This window comes from Sus scrofa, chromosome 1, assembly GCF_054392235.1.
Source record: "Sus scrofa isolate SSC_HxYL_T2T_F1_AM1 chromosome 1, Sscrofa_HxYL_maternal_Yorkshire_Landrace_v2.0, whole genome shotgun sequence".
NCBI classification, from domain to species: domain Eukaryota; kingdom Metazoa; phylum Chordata; class Mammalia; order Artiodactyla; family Suidae; genus Sus; species Sus scrofa.
Window position 1 is genome coordinate 111,995,421 of NC_139383.1, and position 20,590 is coordinate 112,016,010.

At 38.1% G+C, this 20,590-nt stretch overlaps 1 protein-coding gene across 5 annotated transcripts in view; it reads left to right on the forward strand.

Moving 5' to 3' along the window:
- Window positions 1–20,590, forward strand: part of DCC (DCC netrin 1 receptor) — a 1,237,100-nt gene that overhangs the window by 824,749 nt on the left and 391,761 nt on the right. For all 5 annotated transcript variants that reach the window (XM_021073456.2, XM_021073460.2, XM_021073463.2 and 2 more), the window contains one exon: window positions 5,099–5,255. In XM_021073456.2, coding sequence (XP_020929115.2) covers window positions 5,099–5,255 — 157 coding nt within the window. The remainder of the gene's footprint in view (window positions 1–5,098; window positions 5,256–20,590) is intronic.

Sequence of the window (20,590 nt, forward strand, 5' to 3'; positions counted from 1 at the left end):
AAAAAAAAAAAAAAACAAAACTTCAAGCTTGTAAAGCAACTAGTTGATCTGGTGGCTACATTTATAGTATTTTAATTAATGATAAGGAGAATAATAGGGAAATACTTGATTAATCTCCTACTGATTACTTAATGTTTAATGCAAATTAAATTGTGTTTTTATGAATATATCTTTCATATATCTCTTAGATTTGAGGTTGGGCACTGTTAATAAGCTCAGAAAAAAAATAATGTCTCTAAGCTCTGTATATTAGAAACCTGACAGAAAAAAATCTCTGGTATCTGGGGAGAATGTGGCTTCACAGAAAAATTAACCCAACAATGAAATCATTACCAATTTTATTGCACTGACATTATAAGAATATTATTATTAGTTTTGGGTTTCAAAATTATCTATTTTTTGTATTTATTTTATCTTTAGAAATCTCCTTTTGCTGGATTTTGCTACGATAAAATTTTTTTAAAAAGGTTCTTAAAAAAAAATAGACTATATTATAGCATGGCAGATTCGCCTCTTCTTCTCCATGACAACAGATAAAGAAGCTGTAACCATGACAACAGTAATGGACCAGGAAGATTAGGGCCAGACTGGAGATTAGGCCTCCAAGAGCAAAGAAAAGAAGTCCTGATTGGTTCTTTATTGAGACCTTATGTGAAGACAAGTTACTGTTGAGAGAAAGCATGGAGGATTAGTAAGAACAAAATGATTTCCCTTGTACAAAGTAAGAAGCCATTCCTTTGTTAAAAACATGTCCCTTCCCTTTCATATAATGGCTCTTTAAATTGAGGTAAAGACTCCATGATTAATTCTATTCTAAGTTTTAACTGATAAATCGAGTCTAGACTGGCTCTATGAGAAGCCACTTTGGAGGCCTGGAGAGAAAAGCTTCTGTGGGGACCCCCATCAGCCTCCTCCTTGGTAGCCCCTGAATGGGTAAGAAACTAACTCATTTTGGATGGGATACCATCTATAAGCAAGGTGCTCTGGGGAAAAAGAGTTTGACAGGTCTCTTTTGGTCTTTTAAAACATATCTCTCTTCCTTCTTAGAAATTCTCAAAAGAATTTTTCCAAGTCCTCATTGTTCACATTTTGTTTTTTAAGTCTTTTGCTAAAAAAAATCTTGAGAGAATCCCATTTTCTTTAACCTGGTGAGATTTATAGGTATAACATTTTGAGAAAATGTGCTGTTTATGATTTCACATGGATGCATTCATTAAAGGGTTTTTTTGTCATTTTTCAAATGATACATGTATAGATATGAGAATGTTTGGTCAAATGGCATGAATATTTTTCACTGTAAAGGACTTTTCCAGACTGACTTCTAAAACGATTGTAGTTTTCCATACTTTGACAGTAAAAGAGTGTACCTCACTTTAGCCAACATTATGTACTAACATTCTTTAAAGTCTTGCTACTCCGACAGATTTTATTTATTTATTTATTTGTTTATTTATTTATTTATTTATTTAAGACACCCCCTGGCATATGGAGTTCCCCATCCAGGGAACAAATCTGAATTGCAGCTGTAGCCACACTAGATCCTTTAACCCACAGTGCCAGGCCAGGGATTGAACCTGCATTCTGGCACTGCAGAGATACCGCCAATCCCTCTGCACCACAGCAGGAACTCCCCGACAGATTTTAAATAGACTTTATCTGACGGGTTTTTTTTTTCAGTTTTATTTAAATGTGCACTTTATTATTTGTCAGGTTGAACACTATTTTTTAAATTTATTTATTTATTTTATCTATTTTTAAATAAAGATGTTCATTATTTTGATTTTCAGACATTCCTTCTTATTAGAGCTATTAACTAGATGTCTATTAGCTATTTTACAAATACTTTGAGTCAGTCTTTCCAGAGAAAGTACATATAAACTAAGCCAAGAGGAAAGTAGGAGTTAAGTGAATTGAGGTGGGTTTGTTAGTATGGGAGCTGCCTGTGCAAAGGTCCTGGGGAATTGTGAGTGGTTCAGCCTAGAGAGAGTATATTCAGTGTAAGCATCCAAAAGCCAGAAAGCAGCCATGCAAGCCCTGTGAGAAGAGTGGCCGTGTCTCCTCTGCACCAAGAAGAAGGACTGGCAGGAACAGTTGTTCTGAGCATTTTTGCTGAATGAGTGGAGCTAAAGAACATTGCTTCCTGTGGACCCCTGCAAGCCTCTCCCCAAAGGTATTATTTTTCAGGCAACAGTATGCACTAGGAATACCTATCATGCAGGAAGGTTAATACCCGTGGGATTACCCTCAGCCTATGGTGAAGGAAGAGCAGGTAAAGAAATCCCCCAAGTGTGCTTCTTGGGCCAGACATCGCAGAGACCTGGGCTGCATTGACTCCCTGAGCCCACACTGGCAGTGCCCTGGAGTCACCCTCGGTGACAACCAGCTGATAATTCAGCCTTTCCAACCTTCCCCTGCTGCCCTTTCTCACATCATTGACTCTCCATTGGTCTTCCCTGGGATCACCAGCATTTGCACTGAAAGCATCTTCTTAGGGGCTCTTTATGGGGGAGGCTCACCAATAAAAATGATAAACAGGAGCAAAGCCAACAGGCAGACTGAGCAGTTGGAGTTTCTCTGAGGTAAAGAAGAGCCACCAAGGATAAATAGTAGAGGAATATGAGCAGATGTGTCTTTTTACAAGTTTATTCTGGATGCTATTCAGAGAATACAGTTGAAGAAGGCGATTGAAAGGAAAGCAAAGGAGTTGGAAGACAGGTGTGACAAGTCTGGTGAGAGGGAATGATGGCATGGATAGGAGTGTGACCATGGAGAGAACATAGAGTATATTTAGCAGATGTCCGGGAACGAGAATACTCAAAGGGGTGAGTGAGGGTGAGTCAGGTACATTTCAGGGTTCTAGGCTATAGAGTTGAGAAGATAGTGTAGACACAACCGAGTTAAGCAGGTTAAAGGGCAGTGACAGGCAGGGAGAAGATAAATTCACTTCAGTGGGCTAGTTTAAGCTGTCCATGGTGTCTGGAAGTAAAGGCTTTTTGTCAAGAGGCTTAATATCACCCAAATTTTGGAAGGGGGGTCATGTCATTGGCATGTGGAAATTCTCAGCCAGGGTTTGAACCCGCACCCCAGCAGCAACCTGAGCTACTGCAGTGACAATGCCAGATCCTTAATCCACTCCACCACAGGAGTAACTCCTATCACCCTTATTTTTTTCTTTTCTATTTTTTTTCTTTCTTTTCTTTTTTTTTTTTTTTTTTTTTTTTTTTTTTTGTCTTTTTGGGCCACACCATGGTGCATGGAAGTTCCCAGGCTAGGGATCAAATCAGAGCTACAGCTGCCAGCTTATGCCACAGCCACAGTAACGCCAGATCCAAGACACATCTGCAGTCTACATCACAGCTCAAAGCAATGTCAGATATTTAACCCACTGTGTGAGGCCAGGGACCAAACCCTCATCCTCATGGTTCCTAGTTCTGCTTGTTACCACTGAGCCACAACGAGAACTCCTATCACCCTTATTTTTAAGAGAGATGCTTCCTCTCCAGGCATCAAGCTCTCTCCCTCCCTTTTCACTCTGCCATAAAAGATAGACTGACTTATCACCAGTCTTCCATTTATTTCAAATATTGTGCTGATGAAGAGAGCAAGGGGAAACTGTATCTACGGAGAAGCTGGCTAAGAAATTGTGGTGCTGAAATAACTGAAAGCTTTTGCATTTCTGGAAAAACTCTCTTTCTCTTTATAACCAGTATATATTTTAAATCAATTGTTTCTTGAACCATTGAGAAATGAGATACACACACCCAATCCCCAGCCCTCACACCCCTCCAAATGGATTTTTCCAGCTAATGCGAGTTTAGTTCACAGCAGGAAAGCTCACTCATCCAGCCACTGGAGAAAGTAAATGGAAGAAGGGAGACTAACTACCATAAAAACTAGAGAAAATGGGCCACAAAAGCCAGTTTGAAGATTAAATGTAGACAAATGGGTACTTGTGATTTGGAATTAGGAATCAACAGTCACAATGAAACACATGTTTCTTAGACTTGGGGATTTGAACAAATAAGCAGAAAACAGAGATAGCCAGCAAATATAAATTAAGAAATCACACACACACACACACACACACATTTATTTTATTTTATTTTTGTATTCTTTTTTTATCATTTATTTATATTTTTTTCTACTGTACAGCATGGTTACCCAGTTACACATACATGTATACATTCTTTTTTCTCACATTATGTGTTCCATTATAATTGACTAGACAAAAGTTCCCAGTGCTACACAGCAGGATCCCATTGCTAATCCATCCCAAAGGCAACATTCTGCATCTATTTACCCCAAGTTCCCAGTCCCTCCCACTCCCTCCCCTTCCCCTTGGCAACCACAAGTCTATTCTCCAAGTCCATGATTTTCTTTTCTGCACACACACACATTTAATTGCAAACATCTATTGGCAGACTATAAATGCCCCAAATGTTTGAATAACACTTTTCCAATTATAGATGATTCAGTTATTCCAATAACTAACAATCATTAAATTTGGCTAAAATACAATGATACTCAACAAGCATACTGTCATGGCATATCTTGACACCTTGTAGAATTTTTCTGTCATTTCTTCTGCTAGCACGTAGTCCATGAGAACTGCTTCTATTTTTTGTTAGCACTTGCCAACGTTTAATTTGCTACTTTTAATTTTCTATGGTCTTTGTAAATATGAAAACAAACTTCTTCACATTGTATCTGGAACAGTATAAACAGGCTCTGAGTAGAATAAGATTTTCTAATAACTGCTTGGTTACCTAAAGCATTTGTCAATTGTTGTAAGTCTATGTTCTGTTTCATGCCTAAACAATATTTTTCCTTATTGTCATGGATCCCTTGAGTAACAGAAACTGGAAAAATATGCAGTAGTATTATCTATATTATTAATTTGCCAATTTTTATAACCTCCCCCCCAAATTCTAATATACCTTTGATTCCTCTTACTGTTTAATTGCTTTCTTGTTTCTTCCTCCCTTTATAATCTATGGAATTTACCATTCTTTGTTTGATAATGAGTGTTCTTTGCCTTCCTCTACATGCCCTTCCTGTGTCCTGACACCTCTGACAGCCTCCTCTCCTTCTTCCTTAGCTATCCCGAGCTCCAGCATCCTTCCTTCTGCTCCCAGGGATGTAGTCCCTGTCTTGGTTTCCAGCCGGTTTGTCCGTCTCAGCTGGCGCCCACCTGCAGAAGCAAAAGGGAACATTCAAACCTTCACAGTCTTTTACTCCCGAGAAGGTGACAACAGGTAGGTACTCCAATAAAATTCAGCCTAATCTGTCATGTGTTTAAGTGCAGACTGTGGGCTTATGGTGGCAGGAGTTCTTGAGGAAGAACTTTGGAGACCATGTGCAACGTCTCCTCTGTGCCCTTGACTCATTACTCAGTTGTGATACTATGCTTCTCTGTTGCCTCTGTGGTTTTTAAAAGCAAGATTGTGTATACAGTCAAATTCAGTTATTTATATAAAACTTCCTTGCAAAAAGACAAGCATATGAATGTATGATATCAATTTGTTTTAATTGCTTTGATTTTCAAAGTGATTAGTAGCGAACAGAATTAGGCTGCATTGAGAGAATTAAGTGGGGAGGAACCTCCATGGCTAGGATGCAGTCTCATCTCTATTATTGATGTCATGTGATTTCAAAAAAACAGTACAACTTCTCTGAGCCTCACTCTGCTCTTTAATATAGAGGCAATAATAGTACTTACCTTGAAGGTTTTTGTTGGGATGAAGTTAGTTTGCATTTATAAGGGTCATTCAAGAATGACTACTATTTGGTAAAAGTTCTTAATACCATTAGTCTAGGCAAAAGTGAGCTGTATGCGTCTTATTTCAAGATGATAATCCACTGTTAGTTTTTTGTTTTCTTTTTTATCATCATTTTTTTCCTGAAACATTTCATGATTTTAAGACTTTAGAGTTTAATTTGTAAGTCTATAATAGATATTTGTTAAGTACCAATCTGAAAAATAAACCATGTAATGCCTCTTATTTCTTTAAATTTATTACACATACTTATTGTATATTCTGTATTTGGTCATTCTAATATCTGCAGTCTTTGTGCATCTGATTCAGAGATGTGTTCCTGTTGACTCTTCCTCAAGGGGACTTGTTGCTTCCCACATTTGAGTGATTCTTGATTATTAACTCTAGCCCTTAGAAATTTCTCTGAGGGGATTCTTGAGGTCATGGCTTAAAGTACATTCTCATGGGAGGATTTGCTTTACCAAAATGAGACCATATAAAACAAAAACTTTGTTGTCTTTGGCCCATATAGGTCTCATATTGATATGTTATTCGTTATTAGAAAGTCCCTTAAGTAAGGCAATATATGGTTCTCCACTATTTTTAACGTATCAACTTAAATGAGTGAATGCAGACTTGTGGTGACAAACTTTTGGAGAGATTTTGGTTGTTGTCATTTCAGCTAAGCTAAGAGTGAAGCTGGCATGTATGCACCTGTTCTCTCATGAAGCTAATTTCATTTTCTAGTTGATCCACTGAAGTTTGCTCTTCCAGGAGCCTGGCTGTATGAAAGGTTCTCCAATATGACCTTACACACTACTTACACCTGAAGCTTTGTTTCCTATTCTCTTTTCTGGTTAGTTGCTAAAACTATTAGCACTAGACTTCTACTGATGGGCAAATACCCTCAGTTAAACACCAGCCCCACAAGGCAGTTTTCCCTCATGACAATTCTCTTACTTTACTGCCAGCCTATTTATGGACAATCTCTATGATAAAGGGATTTTGGAGGAGTCCCTGCTGTGGTTCAATTGAATAGGCAGCACCTCTGTGGTACCAGGACTCAGGTTCGACCCCTGCCTGGCACAGTGGTTTAAAGGATCTGGCCTTGCCACAGGTACAGCATAGATCACAACTGTGGCTCAAATATGATCCCTGGCCTAGGAACTCCACCTGCTATGGGGGGCCAAGAAAGAAAAATAAATAAATAAAAGGGATTTTGAACAATTTACCCAACATTTTAGGTGTGCTATAACCAAAGAGTTTTTCCATGTACTATCTACTTTGCCCTATTTCTTGAAATGGAATTTTGTGATATTTATCAAATTCCCATGTGATTGGTATTATCATTATACATCATTAATTATCAACATTTGAGCAAGTATATTTGAATATAAGTACAATGTTTGGAAATGTTTATTTAAGATTAAAATGTAAAGCCATTCTAAAAACATCTCATTTAGAAGGAGTCAGAAATCTGGGGAGCTTTTTAATGGACCTTTTCATTCTACTTTTTTAAGCATTTTATAAGTTGTTCTCCTCATCAGTTTTTTATATTGCCAATTAAAGGTGATCAAAGAGATAGCACAGAAAAGCTAAATTTGGAGAAACAAGATGTAGCCAAACCCCAATATTCTGTAGAGAAGAACAGCTATTTTCAAATATACTCGGCAGCCCTACTTGTGCCTTTCACAGGGAGGGAACTGCATCATTATGTTCCTCAGTAGATGAAGATTTTGATAGGGCAACTATGATCTTTATAAAATACCTGTCTGTTGACTTGGCTGTGTTCTTAGTTTCACATCTTTCCTTCCATAATAAACCTCCTCTTACACATAATCTATCCAAAGTGGACACCCACTGGTATGCATGGCTTCCCCAGAGGTGGCAGCTTCTTTTATCCTTGAATGAAGTCTGCACTCACTTCCCATAAAGTTTACCATGCAATGGAAATGTAATCTGTTTCATGCATGTATATATATGGAATATTTTGGGTGGTGGTGGTGGTATGGAGGGAGGAGAGAGGTGGAGGAAGAAAGAAAAGGAGAGAGACAGAGAAATGACAAGTGCCCTGGTGGGACCTGGTTAATCACAAGTCTGAGCTCACACTAATCCTGGTTATCACTATTCATTCTTTTTTTTTTAATTTATTGGAGTGTAGTTGATTTACAATGTGGTGTTATTTTCAGGTGTACAGCAAGTGAATCATACAGACACAGATACGTAGTAGGTCCTCGCTAGTTATTACATTCCACATATAAATGATATCATATGATATTTGTCTTTCTCTGTCTGACTTATTTCACTTAGTGTAATAATTTCTAGGTCCATCCACGTTGCTGCAAATGGAATTATTTCATTCTTTTTATGGCTGACTAATATTCCACTGTATATATGTACTGCATCCTCTTTATCTACTTCTCTGGTGATGCACATTCATGTTGCTTCCTTGTCTTGGCTATTGTAAATAGTGCTGCAGTGAACATTAGGGTATATGTATCTTTTCAAACGATGGTTTTCTTTGGATACATTTCTACAAGTAGGATTGCTGAATTGTATGGTGGTTCTATATTTAGTTTCTTCTGGAGAATGGACTAGATGGCTGATGCAAGTATCCCAGTGCCCATTGAAGTCATGTGGGAGAAGCCAGGATTCACGTGTGAGGCTTCTAGTCTCTCAAATGTATGAGTGCTTTAAACATACCATGATCTTTAAGAGACCTTCAGGATTTGAAAGGAACAATATAGTTTGGTCTTGCCAGAGTGGTATTTAGTTCAAAATTTTGCAGTATGATAACCAGATGGACCACTACAAGTTCTCTCATGTTTCATCTCAAAACCCTTTCCTTTCAAGTTCACAGCAGCAAAGTATATCCTAAGTTTCTGTTTTCTTTTACAATCAGACCTGACTTTAAAATAAAAGGAAAGGAATATACATATACCTATAGCCTATGCTTCCTAAGATCCTTTATTACAGTGAAGAAGTAGGCATTTGTTGTAGTCTTATCTCTGCAATATTTAATTCTGAGACCTCATGGGAAGTCTTGTAAGTTCTTTGCGTGTAGCTGTGGAAACTGGAGGAAATAATTCTTTCCCTCCTGTCTTCATGTATCCCCATGGATCTTCTGGCAGCACCTTATATTTAACCTACCCCAAGTTGTACTCACTGTCTCCTCCTTAAATATATTTTCCTTCACTCTTCTTGGTTTATGTTAGTACCTTCCATTCTGTTGACCAAGCAAGAAATTCAAGTCATATTTTACTCTTCCCTGACTCCTAGCACAGCTATTATTCATCAGGGCCTGCCAGGTCTACCTCAGCCACAGCTCAGCCAGGCCCCTTTATTCTATTATCTCCATCATCACTTAACCTGATCTCTAACAATAGCTTCTCACCATCCAATCCATCCTCCTCACTGTCTTGAGCTATCTCTTTGAAATACAGTTTAGATCACTCACTTCACTGCTTTAAAAATGTGAGTATATTTTAAAAATTCAAATATGATAAAAATTTCTATATAATGACACGCACATAATAATTTCTAAACTCCCTTGAATGGAAGTCTATCTCCAATCTACATACAGGTCGAGTATGCTTCCCATATGCTCTGATGGTTAGAATTACACCTATTAACTCCAAATAGCTGGATTTGGAAATGGTACTACTATTTTATCAGATGTGTGCATTTTGTGTATTTAATGGTGCAAAAAGCAGCTGTAAGGGACAAAGGGAAGATGGATTCTACCTGTTAGAATTGCTATGAGAACTAATTGAAAGAAATCCAGTAAAGCATCCAGGCCAGTCACTACACGCAAGCAGAATGGAGGGTCTCAAAATAGTGTGAGCTCAGGGATAATATGGAATAGAGGCTGAAAATAAGTCTCAAAGGAAATGGTGTTAATAGTTAAAATAGCAATGGCTTGCTCTTTTGTATATGAAGCATTTATTTTCAAAGCTTCTCACGGTTTCCTGCTAATAAAAACATTTTATCCTTTACTCATCTATTGATACATTTCTTACATTTCAGGCCCATGGATCAATCCTCCATATGCCCTTGGATAGTCATTCCTGTAGTCACACCATGGTCCTTGTCAACACTAATCACTGAAACCTCTCCATGATCTCAAGTTTCAAACATTTTACTTTCATCTCACCCTCTAGACTCTTATTTTCCCATCTTCCACTGAAGACTCTGATTACAGCAAACCTTGATTCCACAGGGACCTGCAATTCATTGATTCCATGACATTTAGATTGTTTCTCATCGTTTATGTTTTCCTTCACTTATTACGTCGCTAAAATCCCCTGGCCAATTATTATGAACACTGATGTTTTGCTTGTTACTCTCTCATTTAATATGAATTTCTTGGCAAAATTCAACTCAATAAATATAATGTTCTATCTTCACTTAAACTGTTGTACCTGAATATAACTGGAAAAAAACACTTCGCTATTCTGTGTAGTCTTTAAATCCATAACTACGCTCCTGAAGTTACCTCTTCATGGTGCTGGAGGTTATATGACACATAGTAGTCAGCCTCTCTCATGCACAATCCTGAAGCAATTTCATGACTTTTCATCTCTTCTCAAATCTCCAACACCTTCCCTCTTTCCCTCATTCTTAATTGACACTGCTTCTAATATTTCCTGCAAAATAATAGCCATCAGAATGGAATTTATACAAGCCTCCATATCTTATTTACCTACCAATGTGGGTTTTTAAGCATATAATCTGTATTTCCTCAAGTTTCTATAAAAGAACCACCCATGCTCTTAACAGGGCCAAACATTCAGTCATTGACTAGAGCCCATACTTTCTAGGAAGCAAAAGAACAAAGCTTCAGCCAGACTTTTTCTCTTCTCCTCAGTTTTTTCCCACCCTGATGTATTATTGTCATCGGCCTACAAGCATATATTTATATTTTATATTTTCCATCTCAACAAATTATTCTTCACTCCCATTTCTTCTTCCTCTACCACATCATTCTGTTCCCTGTTAGACACCTTGAGTTGTCTAACTTCATTCCATTACCTTACCTCATATCCCAGTCAGGATTCTGTCCCTGGTATTTCACTGGCACAGTTCTTATCAAGGTTCATCATGTAACCTCCATGTGGCCAAACCAAGTAGTCAATTCCTGGTCCTCTCATGACTTGGATAGTAGTAAATATAGTCACATTTGATCATGTCCACTTTCATGAAGCTCATTCTTCCCTTGAGTTCTGTTATACACACTCTTGGTTTTCCTCCAGTCCCTCTGACCACTCATTTTTAAGAGCTTTAACTTTCTACTCCCTGACCTAGGAATATTGAATTGTCCTTGGACCCCGGCTTTGGAGATTTCATTTCATCCAGCTTGTGACTTTATATTTTGTCAATATGTAGATGTCTTCCAAACGTGCATCTCTGGTCCTGACATCTTACCTATAATTTTGAATCACATATCCAAATTTCTGCTTGATTTCTCATGAGCATCTAAAACTTATAAACAAAACCAAATACCTATTTTCCTTCAACCTCAACCTCTTCCAATGCTTTTTCATTCCAGGGGTCCCTCCATCTCACTGAAGTCTGCATATTTCTCATTACTCAGGCCAACATCCTTGGAGTAATTGTTAAGTTCTCTCTTTTTCTCACACCCAGTATCCAATCCATCATCAAATCTTGGCAGTACTGTCAAAATATATCCTGATTTTTTAAGAGGATGTGATACCTGATATTTGCTACAAAATAATACTGGAAGACCAGCTTTTGTAATTTATTTTGAGCTGAGTGGTGGGAATAAAGTAATTCCTCACCTTATTCTGTCTAATTTTGTACTGCTCAAAAAATTTCATGATGAGAAAGTAGTCAATAAATAAATGAAAATAAAACATAGACCGAATCCCACCACTTCTTACCTCCTTTTACTACCACCAAGTCTCATCTGAACCACTACAACCACCTCTCAAGTCTATTCTCATCATAGTACCTGGACTTAACCTTTCAAAACACACCTTAGATTGCATCATTTCTCTGCTTTGAAACCCTCTAATGACTTCCTATCTCATTCAGAGAAAACTCAGAAATCCTTGCTGACCTGGCCCCTTGTCACCTCCAGCTTCATCACTGACTACATTCACTATTTTCTGATTTGCTCTCTCCTCTGCAGTCGTAATGGTTTCCATGTATTTCCTATATGTACTCCAAATCCTTCTCCCTCAAGTCTTTTGTACTTATTATTCAGGCTGCCTAGAATGCTTCTCCTTGCAGAGATCCACCTGGATCATTCTTGACATTTCATGAAATCTTGGCAGAAATAATACCTTCTCTTGAAGGTCTTACCTGACCCCTGGCCTTTCCTATATCCTTTTTTAATATTCATCTTTCTTTATTCCTTTATTACCTTTCCCTTTCTGTTTCCTGAATCCTTTCTCACCACCAGAACATAAGCATTCTGTGAGCAAGGATGTTTTTGTTGCCTCCATTCACCTAGCACCTAGAACAATACCTAACCCAGAATGAATACTCACAAAATAGTTGTTGAATGGAAGCTTTGGAATGTCAGTCACTGTGTGAAATTCTTTATGGTCCTCCAGGTCAGAGGTCATCAGTTTCTCCCTTGTTCTCCCCTTTCACTTTGATTACATCATTCTTTTAGCATTTGCCAGCTTTTACCTGGCTTTGTGTGTGAGCATGAATATGTTTCTTTCCTCAGTGATTGAGATGAGATCTTATTAATGATTCCATATCCAAGTGTCTCGTATCTCGACTTCTGTAGGCATTTACTGATTGGAACTAATGTGATAAAGGTGGCAGAGACAGATGTGGTATTTTTAATAGATTTTTTTTTCCTCAACCAATCAAACAAATTGCGTTACTGAGGAAGATGCAAGGGCTGACAGCGATTCAATAAAAAACTTTTTAATTGAGAAAAAAAGTTGATTTTGAAATTTGATTCCAATATCCTGATTCATTTTCTGTTTTCTGGCTCTCAGCTAGAGCAAATATATGCCATATGTCTCTGAGCGGTTAGCTGTGATGCTTGTTTGCTCATATAGGTTTATTTAGCCCCTTAACACAATAGCTTTTTAAAAAGGTGGTGGATTGAACATTTGCCTTGGATTTGCAATGGCTTTGTCAGGCAAATTACTCCAGCTCAGATTATCATTAATCTGTCTGACTGGTTAATGGTGTCAGTAATGCAAGTGCCAAAGTTAACATTTCTTATTCAGCCCCTCCAGGGCTTTTATTCCATAAGTCAAGAGGGCAGCATAAATTCTAGAACCTGAAAGCCAGAATTCACAGAAACACAATTGCTTTGCAGATACCCAGCTGTCTCTTCCTAGTACCTAAAAATTGTTAGGATTGAAAGTGATCTTCAGAATCATAATCCAGCTTCCTGCTACTTAAACATCTAGAGGCTGATGCTCAGGGAAGGGGTAAATTGCACATCTGAGGCCACAGAGTCAACATCCATAATGAAAGCAGGCATTTGTTGAGTACTTACTGTGCCTGACACCAGGCTAAGCGTCTTACATAAATTATCTCATTTCATCCTTACACACAACATTGTCCAGATGAGGTTTAAAGAAGTTTGCACCTCTGGTATACAGTTAGTTGAATTGTAGAACCAGGATTGAATGCAGGCCTGACTCCAAAGCAGGTGTTTTCAGTCTCTACACCAGTGTGTTCCCAGTGATTAGTGGATTAGTCTGATAGAGAATCAAGCTTTCTTGATGTTGTCAGAATTATTACAGGGATTTCTTCTATAGTCTTCATTCTGAAAATTTTCTAACTTTTGGAAAAGCGGGTTTGTATCATTTACTTGCTATGTATAAAATACAGTAGCAAATTTATGGGTCAATAGAACTTCATACCTTCCATTCAGTATGCTAAAATTATGTTTGAAGTGTGACTCAGTGTGGTCACAAGGCTATGTGGCTATGGAATTGAACTACCTGAGCTTCAATCTTGGCTCAGAATTTTATTAGCTCTGCGGCCTAGGACCAAAGACCTGTGCCTTTTTTCCTCATGTGGAGTAATAATAGTCCCTGATGTATAGGTTGATGAGTATTAAATGAAATTAAGAAAAGGTGCCTAAAACTCTTGCTTATTAACTGGTATACTGAAAGCACTCTTTTTTTGTTGTTGTTATTCAATGCCATGTGCTAACTACTGTGTAGGTTGGAAGTGCAAATCAATGAAATTACAGGTATTTCCCAATTCACCTTTAGAGAGGACTTTGACTCTCATAAACATTAGCCCATTTGATCTTCTGATATGGTAGGTATGATAATATCTATTTTATAAATGAGCCTGCCTAGCTCAATTCAGGAAGACTACAATGCATTGCTTAAGAGGCTGCACAATAATAAATATTAGAAGCAGGATTTAAATGTAGGCTTCCTCTGCAGGTTTGACTATACCACACAAAGTAAAAGACATTTCCTAAAAGAGGTACATATAAAGTACCACGGGAGTTCAGATGAGAGAATTAAAACACTTTCATGATCATCATTCAATTTAATCCTCACAATAACCCTGTGAGGTAGGAAGATAAGGGAATGGTATCTTCTTTTCCCAAATGAAGCAGGAAAAGCTCCAAGATAGCCCCTGAATTGCTCAAGGTCACACGCCTATTTTGTGGCTGAACAAAGACCAGATGGGGGCTTCCAACTCCCACACAATATGCTTTACCTGGCTTTATGCTGCCTCCAGAAACCTCTGCTCACTGCTCAGGATTAGAGACCAGCTTTTCATGATTGACACAGAAGATTCACTTTAGAATTCACTGTGCGTTACATTTGCAACCTGGTGTTTACATATTCTTTCCTTGCTCCTCAGAGTTGAGGACCATGCAGCTGATCAAGTTTGTTGTGAAGCGGATATACTGTGATGGAAAGAGAACAATGCTCAGAATCCAAAGCACCACTTTCTGGCCCTGGCTTAAAGCTTGGCAGAGTCAGTGTTACCAAAACTCAGCCTCTGTCCATGAGTGCCAAATAGAAACTCAGAGTCAGAGTTTTGAGTGAAAGAGAAAATGATAGCTTTTATTGCTTTGCCAGCCAAAGGGAGCCACAGCAACATAAAGCCTTAAAGACCACTTCCTCTCCTGGGAGAGGTTAAGAAGTGGTCTTATAGTTTGGGAGTAGAAAATGGGGCCAAAGCTAAGGATCAGGGTAGATGAAAGCCTTCATAGTTCTTCACAGTTGGTATTTCGTGGCCCCAGGACTAAATGCCTTAAACTGAATTTCTGATCTTTATTCTCAAACCTAGATCTTTCCATCATCCTAATTTCAGCAAATTGTCTCAGCATTTATCCCTTTAAATACGCTGAAACCTAAGAACTATCCTTGAACATCCCCTTTGTATCATCATTAATGCCCAATTCTTCACATTGTCTTCTCCATTTTTCTTTCTAAATATTTCTAGACTGTCTCCACTGCTCCATCTTCACTGACACACCCTTAGTCTGGCCCACTCAGGATTGGTTCTGGTGGCCCTCCACTCTTGTTTTCATTTGTGTGGGTTTAGTTCTACAGAAGAACTCAAAGATATTGTTATGTATATTCCTTGAAGAGGAACCAGGACCCTGCCCCATGGCTAGTACAGACTTTTCTTGACTTTTCCTCTTGTCTCTGCATCTTCACCCTTCCCTGATTAGCAAATGTTTGGACCTGCCCTTAGTAACTCAGGGAAGGTCATGAAGGCTGAAGCTTATTCCCTAAAAACAAGAAATGGGGTTTCCATCCCACAACCCCAGCACGTGATGATCATTGTACAACTATAAATGTAATAAATTCATTGAGTAATAAAAAAAGTAAAAAAAAAAAAAATTAAAAAAAAAACAAGAAATGGAGGATGTAGAAAGGCTTGTGCCCAGGAGCCCCACAGGGCCCTCTTTGGTTTCATCAGCCCTCCTTTCATACTACTTCTCTGCAAAATGTAAAACCCTGTCTTTTCTACTTCAAAGTAGTCATCGAATGAGAGACAATGGATTTAATTTTTATCATGGCCTTGATGCATAATGAAATATAAAACATGCCATCTACAGATGTCACATATAAATATATAAGGCCCATAAATATATAAATATATATTTATATATATAATATATATATTTATAAAAATATGTAAATATATATATTGACCCATCATGCACTTGTGAGTTGACAATGTGTCCAGAACTGTGTTGGAATAATGGAGAAGGGAACAGTCTCCATGGAAACAGTGTAGTCATATTTAATAGGTGGGCCAGACTAAGGATGTGTCAGTGAAGATGGAGCAGTGGAGACAGTCTAGAAATATTTAGAAAGAAAAATGGAGAAGACAATGTGAAGAATTGGGCATTAATGATGATACAAAGAGGGTGTTCAAGGATAGTTCCTAGGTTTCAGCGTATTTAAAGGGATAAATGCTGAGACAATTTGCTGAAATTAGGATGATGGAAAGATCTAGGTTTGAGAATAAAGATCAGAAATTCAGTTTAAGACATGTTGTATTTGACACACCTTTCAACAAAGGCCTTGAAAATAGGAATCTGGAGCTCAGTGGAAAAGTTTTGGTTAGAGATATATGTCAAGTCTATATCAGGAAATTGTGAAGTTGTAGATAATAATAGCAGGTTGAGAAAGATAAGATGGACTATCCTTAAAACAATAGAGGAGTTCCCATAGTGGCTTAGTGGGTTAAGAACCTGACCAGTCTCTGTGAGGATGCGGGTTCAATCCCTGGCCTCAGTCAGTGGGTTAAGGATCCAGCATTGCTGCAAGCTGTAATTTACGTTGCATATGAGGCTCAAATTATAGTCTTGTTGTTGCTGTGGCTATGGCATAGGCCTGCAGATGCAGTTCTTCTCTGATTCATCCCCTAGCCTGGGACCTTCCATATGCCACAGGTGTGGCCCTAAAAAGAAAAAAAAAAAAATTAAAAACAGTAGAATGAGGAGAGGGGCCACAGTCGAATCATGTTTATTTTAGGAGCATTAGCTGAAAGTAAACTAAATAATTTAAAATAAAACTTTTATTTTTCGATGAAAAGATACCCTTTTATTTACTGTTGCTATAGTTTTTTGTTATGTAACTAGTCTTTTGGATGTACCCTAGATGCTGAAACATAGATTATGTTAAGGCAAAATTTTAAAAGCCTGTGTCTCAGACTGCTCTTTCCAAAAAAAAAAAAAAAAAAAATTCAATTAAAAACAATTTTTAACCAAAATTTAGTGGGAATTTCTCTTGCCAAGAAAATGATCTCCATTCCTCATGATGTTTTGTCTTGGACTAAGTCACCTCTGAATCTACTTTCCCATCAAAGTAACACTAATTCCAAAGTCTGCAGTTCTGGGGTAAGAAAGGGTATGGCATTCTGGTGGTTGTTGCTACTGTTACTTTGAGCCTTATTTTAGTAGACAGCCTACTCCAGCTTTGAAATCTTCTCATTATTGCACTCTTCTTGCTTTCACTAAAGAAATCAAAATGAAAGTGGTGTGGATCAAAGGATGTTAAAAATATTTCCCTTAAAAATATTATAGTTCCTACTTACAAAGGAACATTCATAGAACTCTTCCTTCTTGAAGCGACTAATTAGGTAGTTGTTATATCCAGACAGGGTTTGTTGCTCACTTCACAGCTGTGATTAAATGTTAACACCCTGCTGTACTTAGGCAAGAAGATATGTGTTTACTTAAAAGGTATGCTGGAGACATGTTAGAAAAGATCCACTAAGAAAGAGTATCATCTTAATCTTTAAACTCTGTTTACTTCTGAAATGTAAATACAGAAGTGCTGAATTCAGCACACACACACACACACACACACACAGGTGATTTTCTGTACCCAATTAAGAATATTATATATAAAAGATTTCTTAGATTAGATCTCACTTTTTTCAAATAATGAAAAGGAGATCCAGGAATGTGAATGGCAGCTGAAGGCTACTCAAGTAAGTTGGGATGGAATCTGGACAGAATCCAGCTCTCTAAGCATTTCTGAGCTCACACTCTGTGGAGATATTGTACAATTATCCTATTAAGAATTATTGCATTTATTCATGCATTCATTTAAAAATTGTGAGCACCAGCAACATAGCCATTCTTTATATTCAATGAGAATAGATTCTGTGTGTCAATAAAATATGAATGGGATGTGACTTCTAAAATAATTCACCATTGAGTCAAAGAGACAGGAATGTCTGTCAACACAATGTGATACAAGCTGCAGTTGATGTGTAAATCAAGAGCAATGAAATCACAAAGGCTAGAGTACTATACATTTTTCGAATTAGAGGACATGGTGGTCAGAAAGCTCCAGCTGGGAGATTTCATTTGAACTGGATTTGAAAAATGAATGAGCTTTTGTCAAACCAAGAAGGAGCTGAGTCAGGAGAAAGCAACTCCAATATTACTGAAATAAAACAAAAGGAAACTGATGAAAAGCAGAATGACAAAGGCAGAGAGTTTGTTTGGGATGAATAGGGTATTGTGAAGCAAAGCGACCCACTGCAGATGAGTGAGGAAAACTTTGGGCTACATGTTGAAGGTCTTGTCCCAAGGAGTGGAGATTGTATTAACCATAGAATAGCATCCAGCCTGATGTTTTGGTCACATTAACAGATAATGTATGTTAGAGGATTATCTGTGTGGACAGAAGACAAAACTGTGAAGACCAATGATAAAGAACTAGGAAAAGCTATTTTAATGCAACACATTGTAAGTAAGAACCAGAACAGGGGCCACTTCCAGGCACAGCAGAATATAACCTAATCAGAGTCAAGTCTCAATGCATATCAAAGGATATCAGTGTTTAAGAAGAATTTTAGAAAAAGTCTGATCTGAGAGTGGCAGCACTGGGTCAAAATGTATGCTTTTAGAACATAGTAGTTCTTTTCTAAGAAACCTCAACCAGGTAAGCCAAAGCACCGAGAACCAGAATTTACATGAAAGAGATGCTTTTTATTGAGGAACTCTTCTTGGTCTCCATGTAAAAGTCAATGAGCACAAGTTGTCTACATCTTTTTCAGCCAACAGAAAGAGATAGAATTTGTATATTTATACTCTATGTGGACTTCCAAATGAATGAATTTGTAGCGAATGGATTCTAGAAAGCACAGGTGATTTAGTCCCTTTACTTCATCAATTTTATCTTGAACTTGCCTGAACCATCTCAGAGTCAAGGGGAAAAGAAGTGGAATAATGAAGCTTTGACAATACATCAGCCGTCAGAGATCAGACTCTGAGCTCTGTGGATTTGAAGGGTAATTACATCCTCAGAGTCATAGGAGAGAACTTTGTGGAGACACAGTTCTGGGCCTTGGCTGCTTTCCCAGGAGTGGTTGGTGCGGTGACGGGCAGGACACCCCAACACAGTAATTAGGCAAACTCCTAACTTCTACTCTTTTTTTTTTTTTTTTTTTTTGTCTTTTGTCTTTTTGTCTTTTTTGTTGTTGTTGTTGTTGTTGCTATTTCTTGGGCTGCTTCCGCAGCATATGGAGGTTCCCAGGCTAGCGGTTGAATCGGAGCTGTAGCCACCGGCCTACGCCAGAGCCACAGCAACGCAGGATCCGAGCCGCGTCTGCAACCTACACCACAGCTCACGGCAACGCCGGATCGTTAACCCACTGAGCAAGGGCAGGGACCAAACCCGCAACCTCATGGTTCCTAGTCGGATTCGTTAACCACTGCGCCATGACGGGAACTCCCCTAACTTCTACTCTTTTCTCTTCTTCAGAACCTAGTGTGCTTATCTGCCCATTTATGGAGGAGCAGGCCTAGAGTGAGCAGAGAAAATCCTAATTACTAACTGCCTAAAGATAGAGATTATGGAGCATTTACCTGTCTGTGGCTGGCACTCTAAGGTGAAACCAGATAAGAGTAACAACCTGCCCTTCCAAATTCAGATTTTACTTACTTGTTGGGAAGTGATTTTCGATGGTTTGTTTTCAGCTATTAAAGAACAAAAGACATGATCAAAGTCCACCTGTGAATCTTTGTAACTGAACAAATCTGTAAAGGGTGACATGGCTATAAATGCCATTTTCTTAGAATGCATTTGTATCATGTTTGATGTCACCCCAGTAGGACCCAGGGACACATCAGAGCAGCCTGGCAACAAAGCCCAGAGCCCAGGGTGGGCAACAGACATCACAAGGCTGCTCATCTATGCCATGGAACTAAAGGAATACCCATCCCTGCTTTGTTGTTTCAGCAAAGCACCTTCCCTTTTAAAAAGATTACCCTTTTCATTATTGAGGCTTGTTCAATGCCTCTAGTTAGATTAGGACTACTCTTTTGATTTAACTTACTTCTATAAACTAATCTGATAGAAAAAAATATCAATATTTATGTGTTTTTCTTCATGATTATGCTTCTTATTTACTTCTCCCTTCAGATTGTGGAAAAGCTCTCTTCTTGAACCCTAGAGCACTTATTTCCCATGAGGTTATGGTGGTATTTTTGTTATAACAATAGAAATAATGGCAGTAGTATCTGCCATATATGGAAGAAAATAATGGCAGTAGTATCTGCCATATACAGAAGACTCCATGGGCACCAGGCCTCATGCCTCTTGCTTTATGCAGTTTTATGTACAGGATTTCATTTAATTTTCTGGACTCTATAAGGTAAATGTATTTATAACACCAATTAACACTTGAGAAATCTGTGGCTCAGAGAAGTTAATGAGAAAGCCAATCCAGCAACACAGATTTAAAAATCCTAAATCCACTTCATTGTCTACATAGCATTTTGATGAGATCTCACTTTGATAGAACAAGCAGATTTTCTGAAATTGGCATATAAAGTGAAAATGGCACATAATGATTAATTGTTGTTTAAAACCACTAAGAACCCACATTGA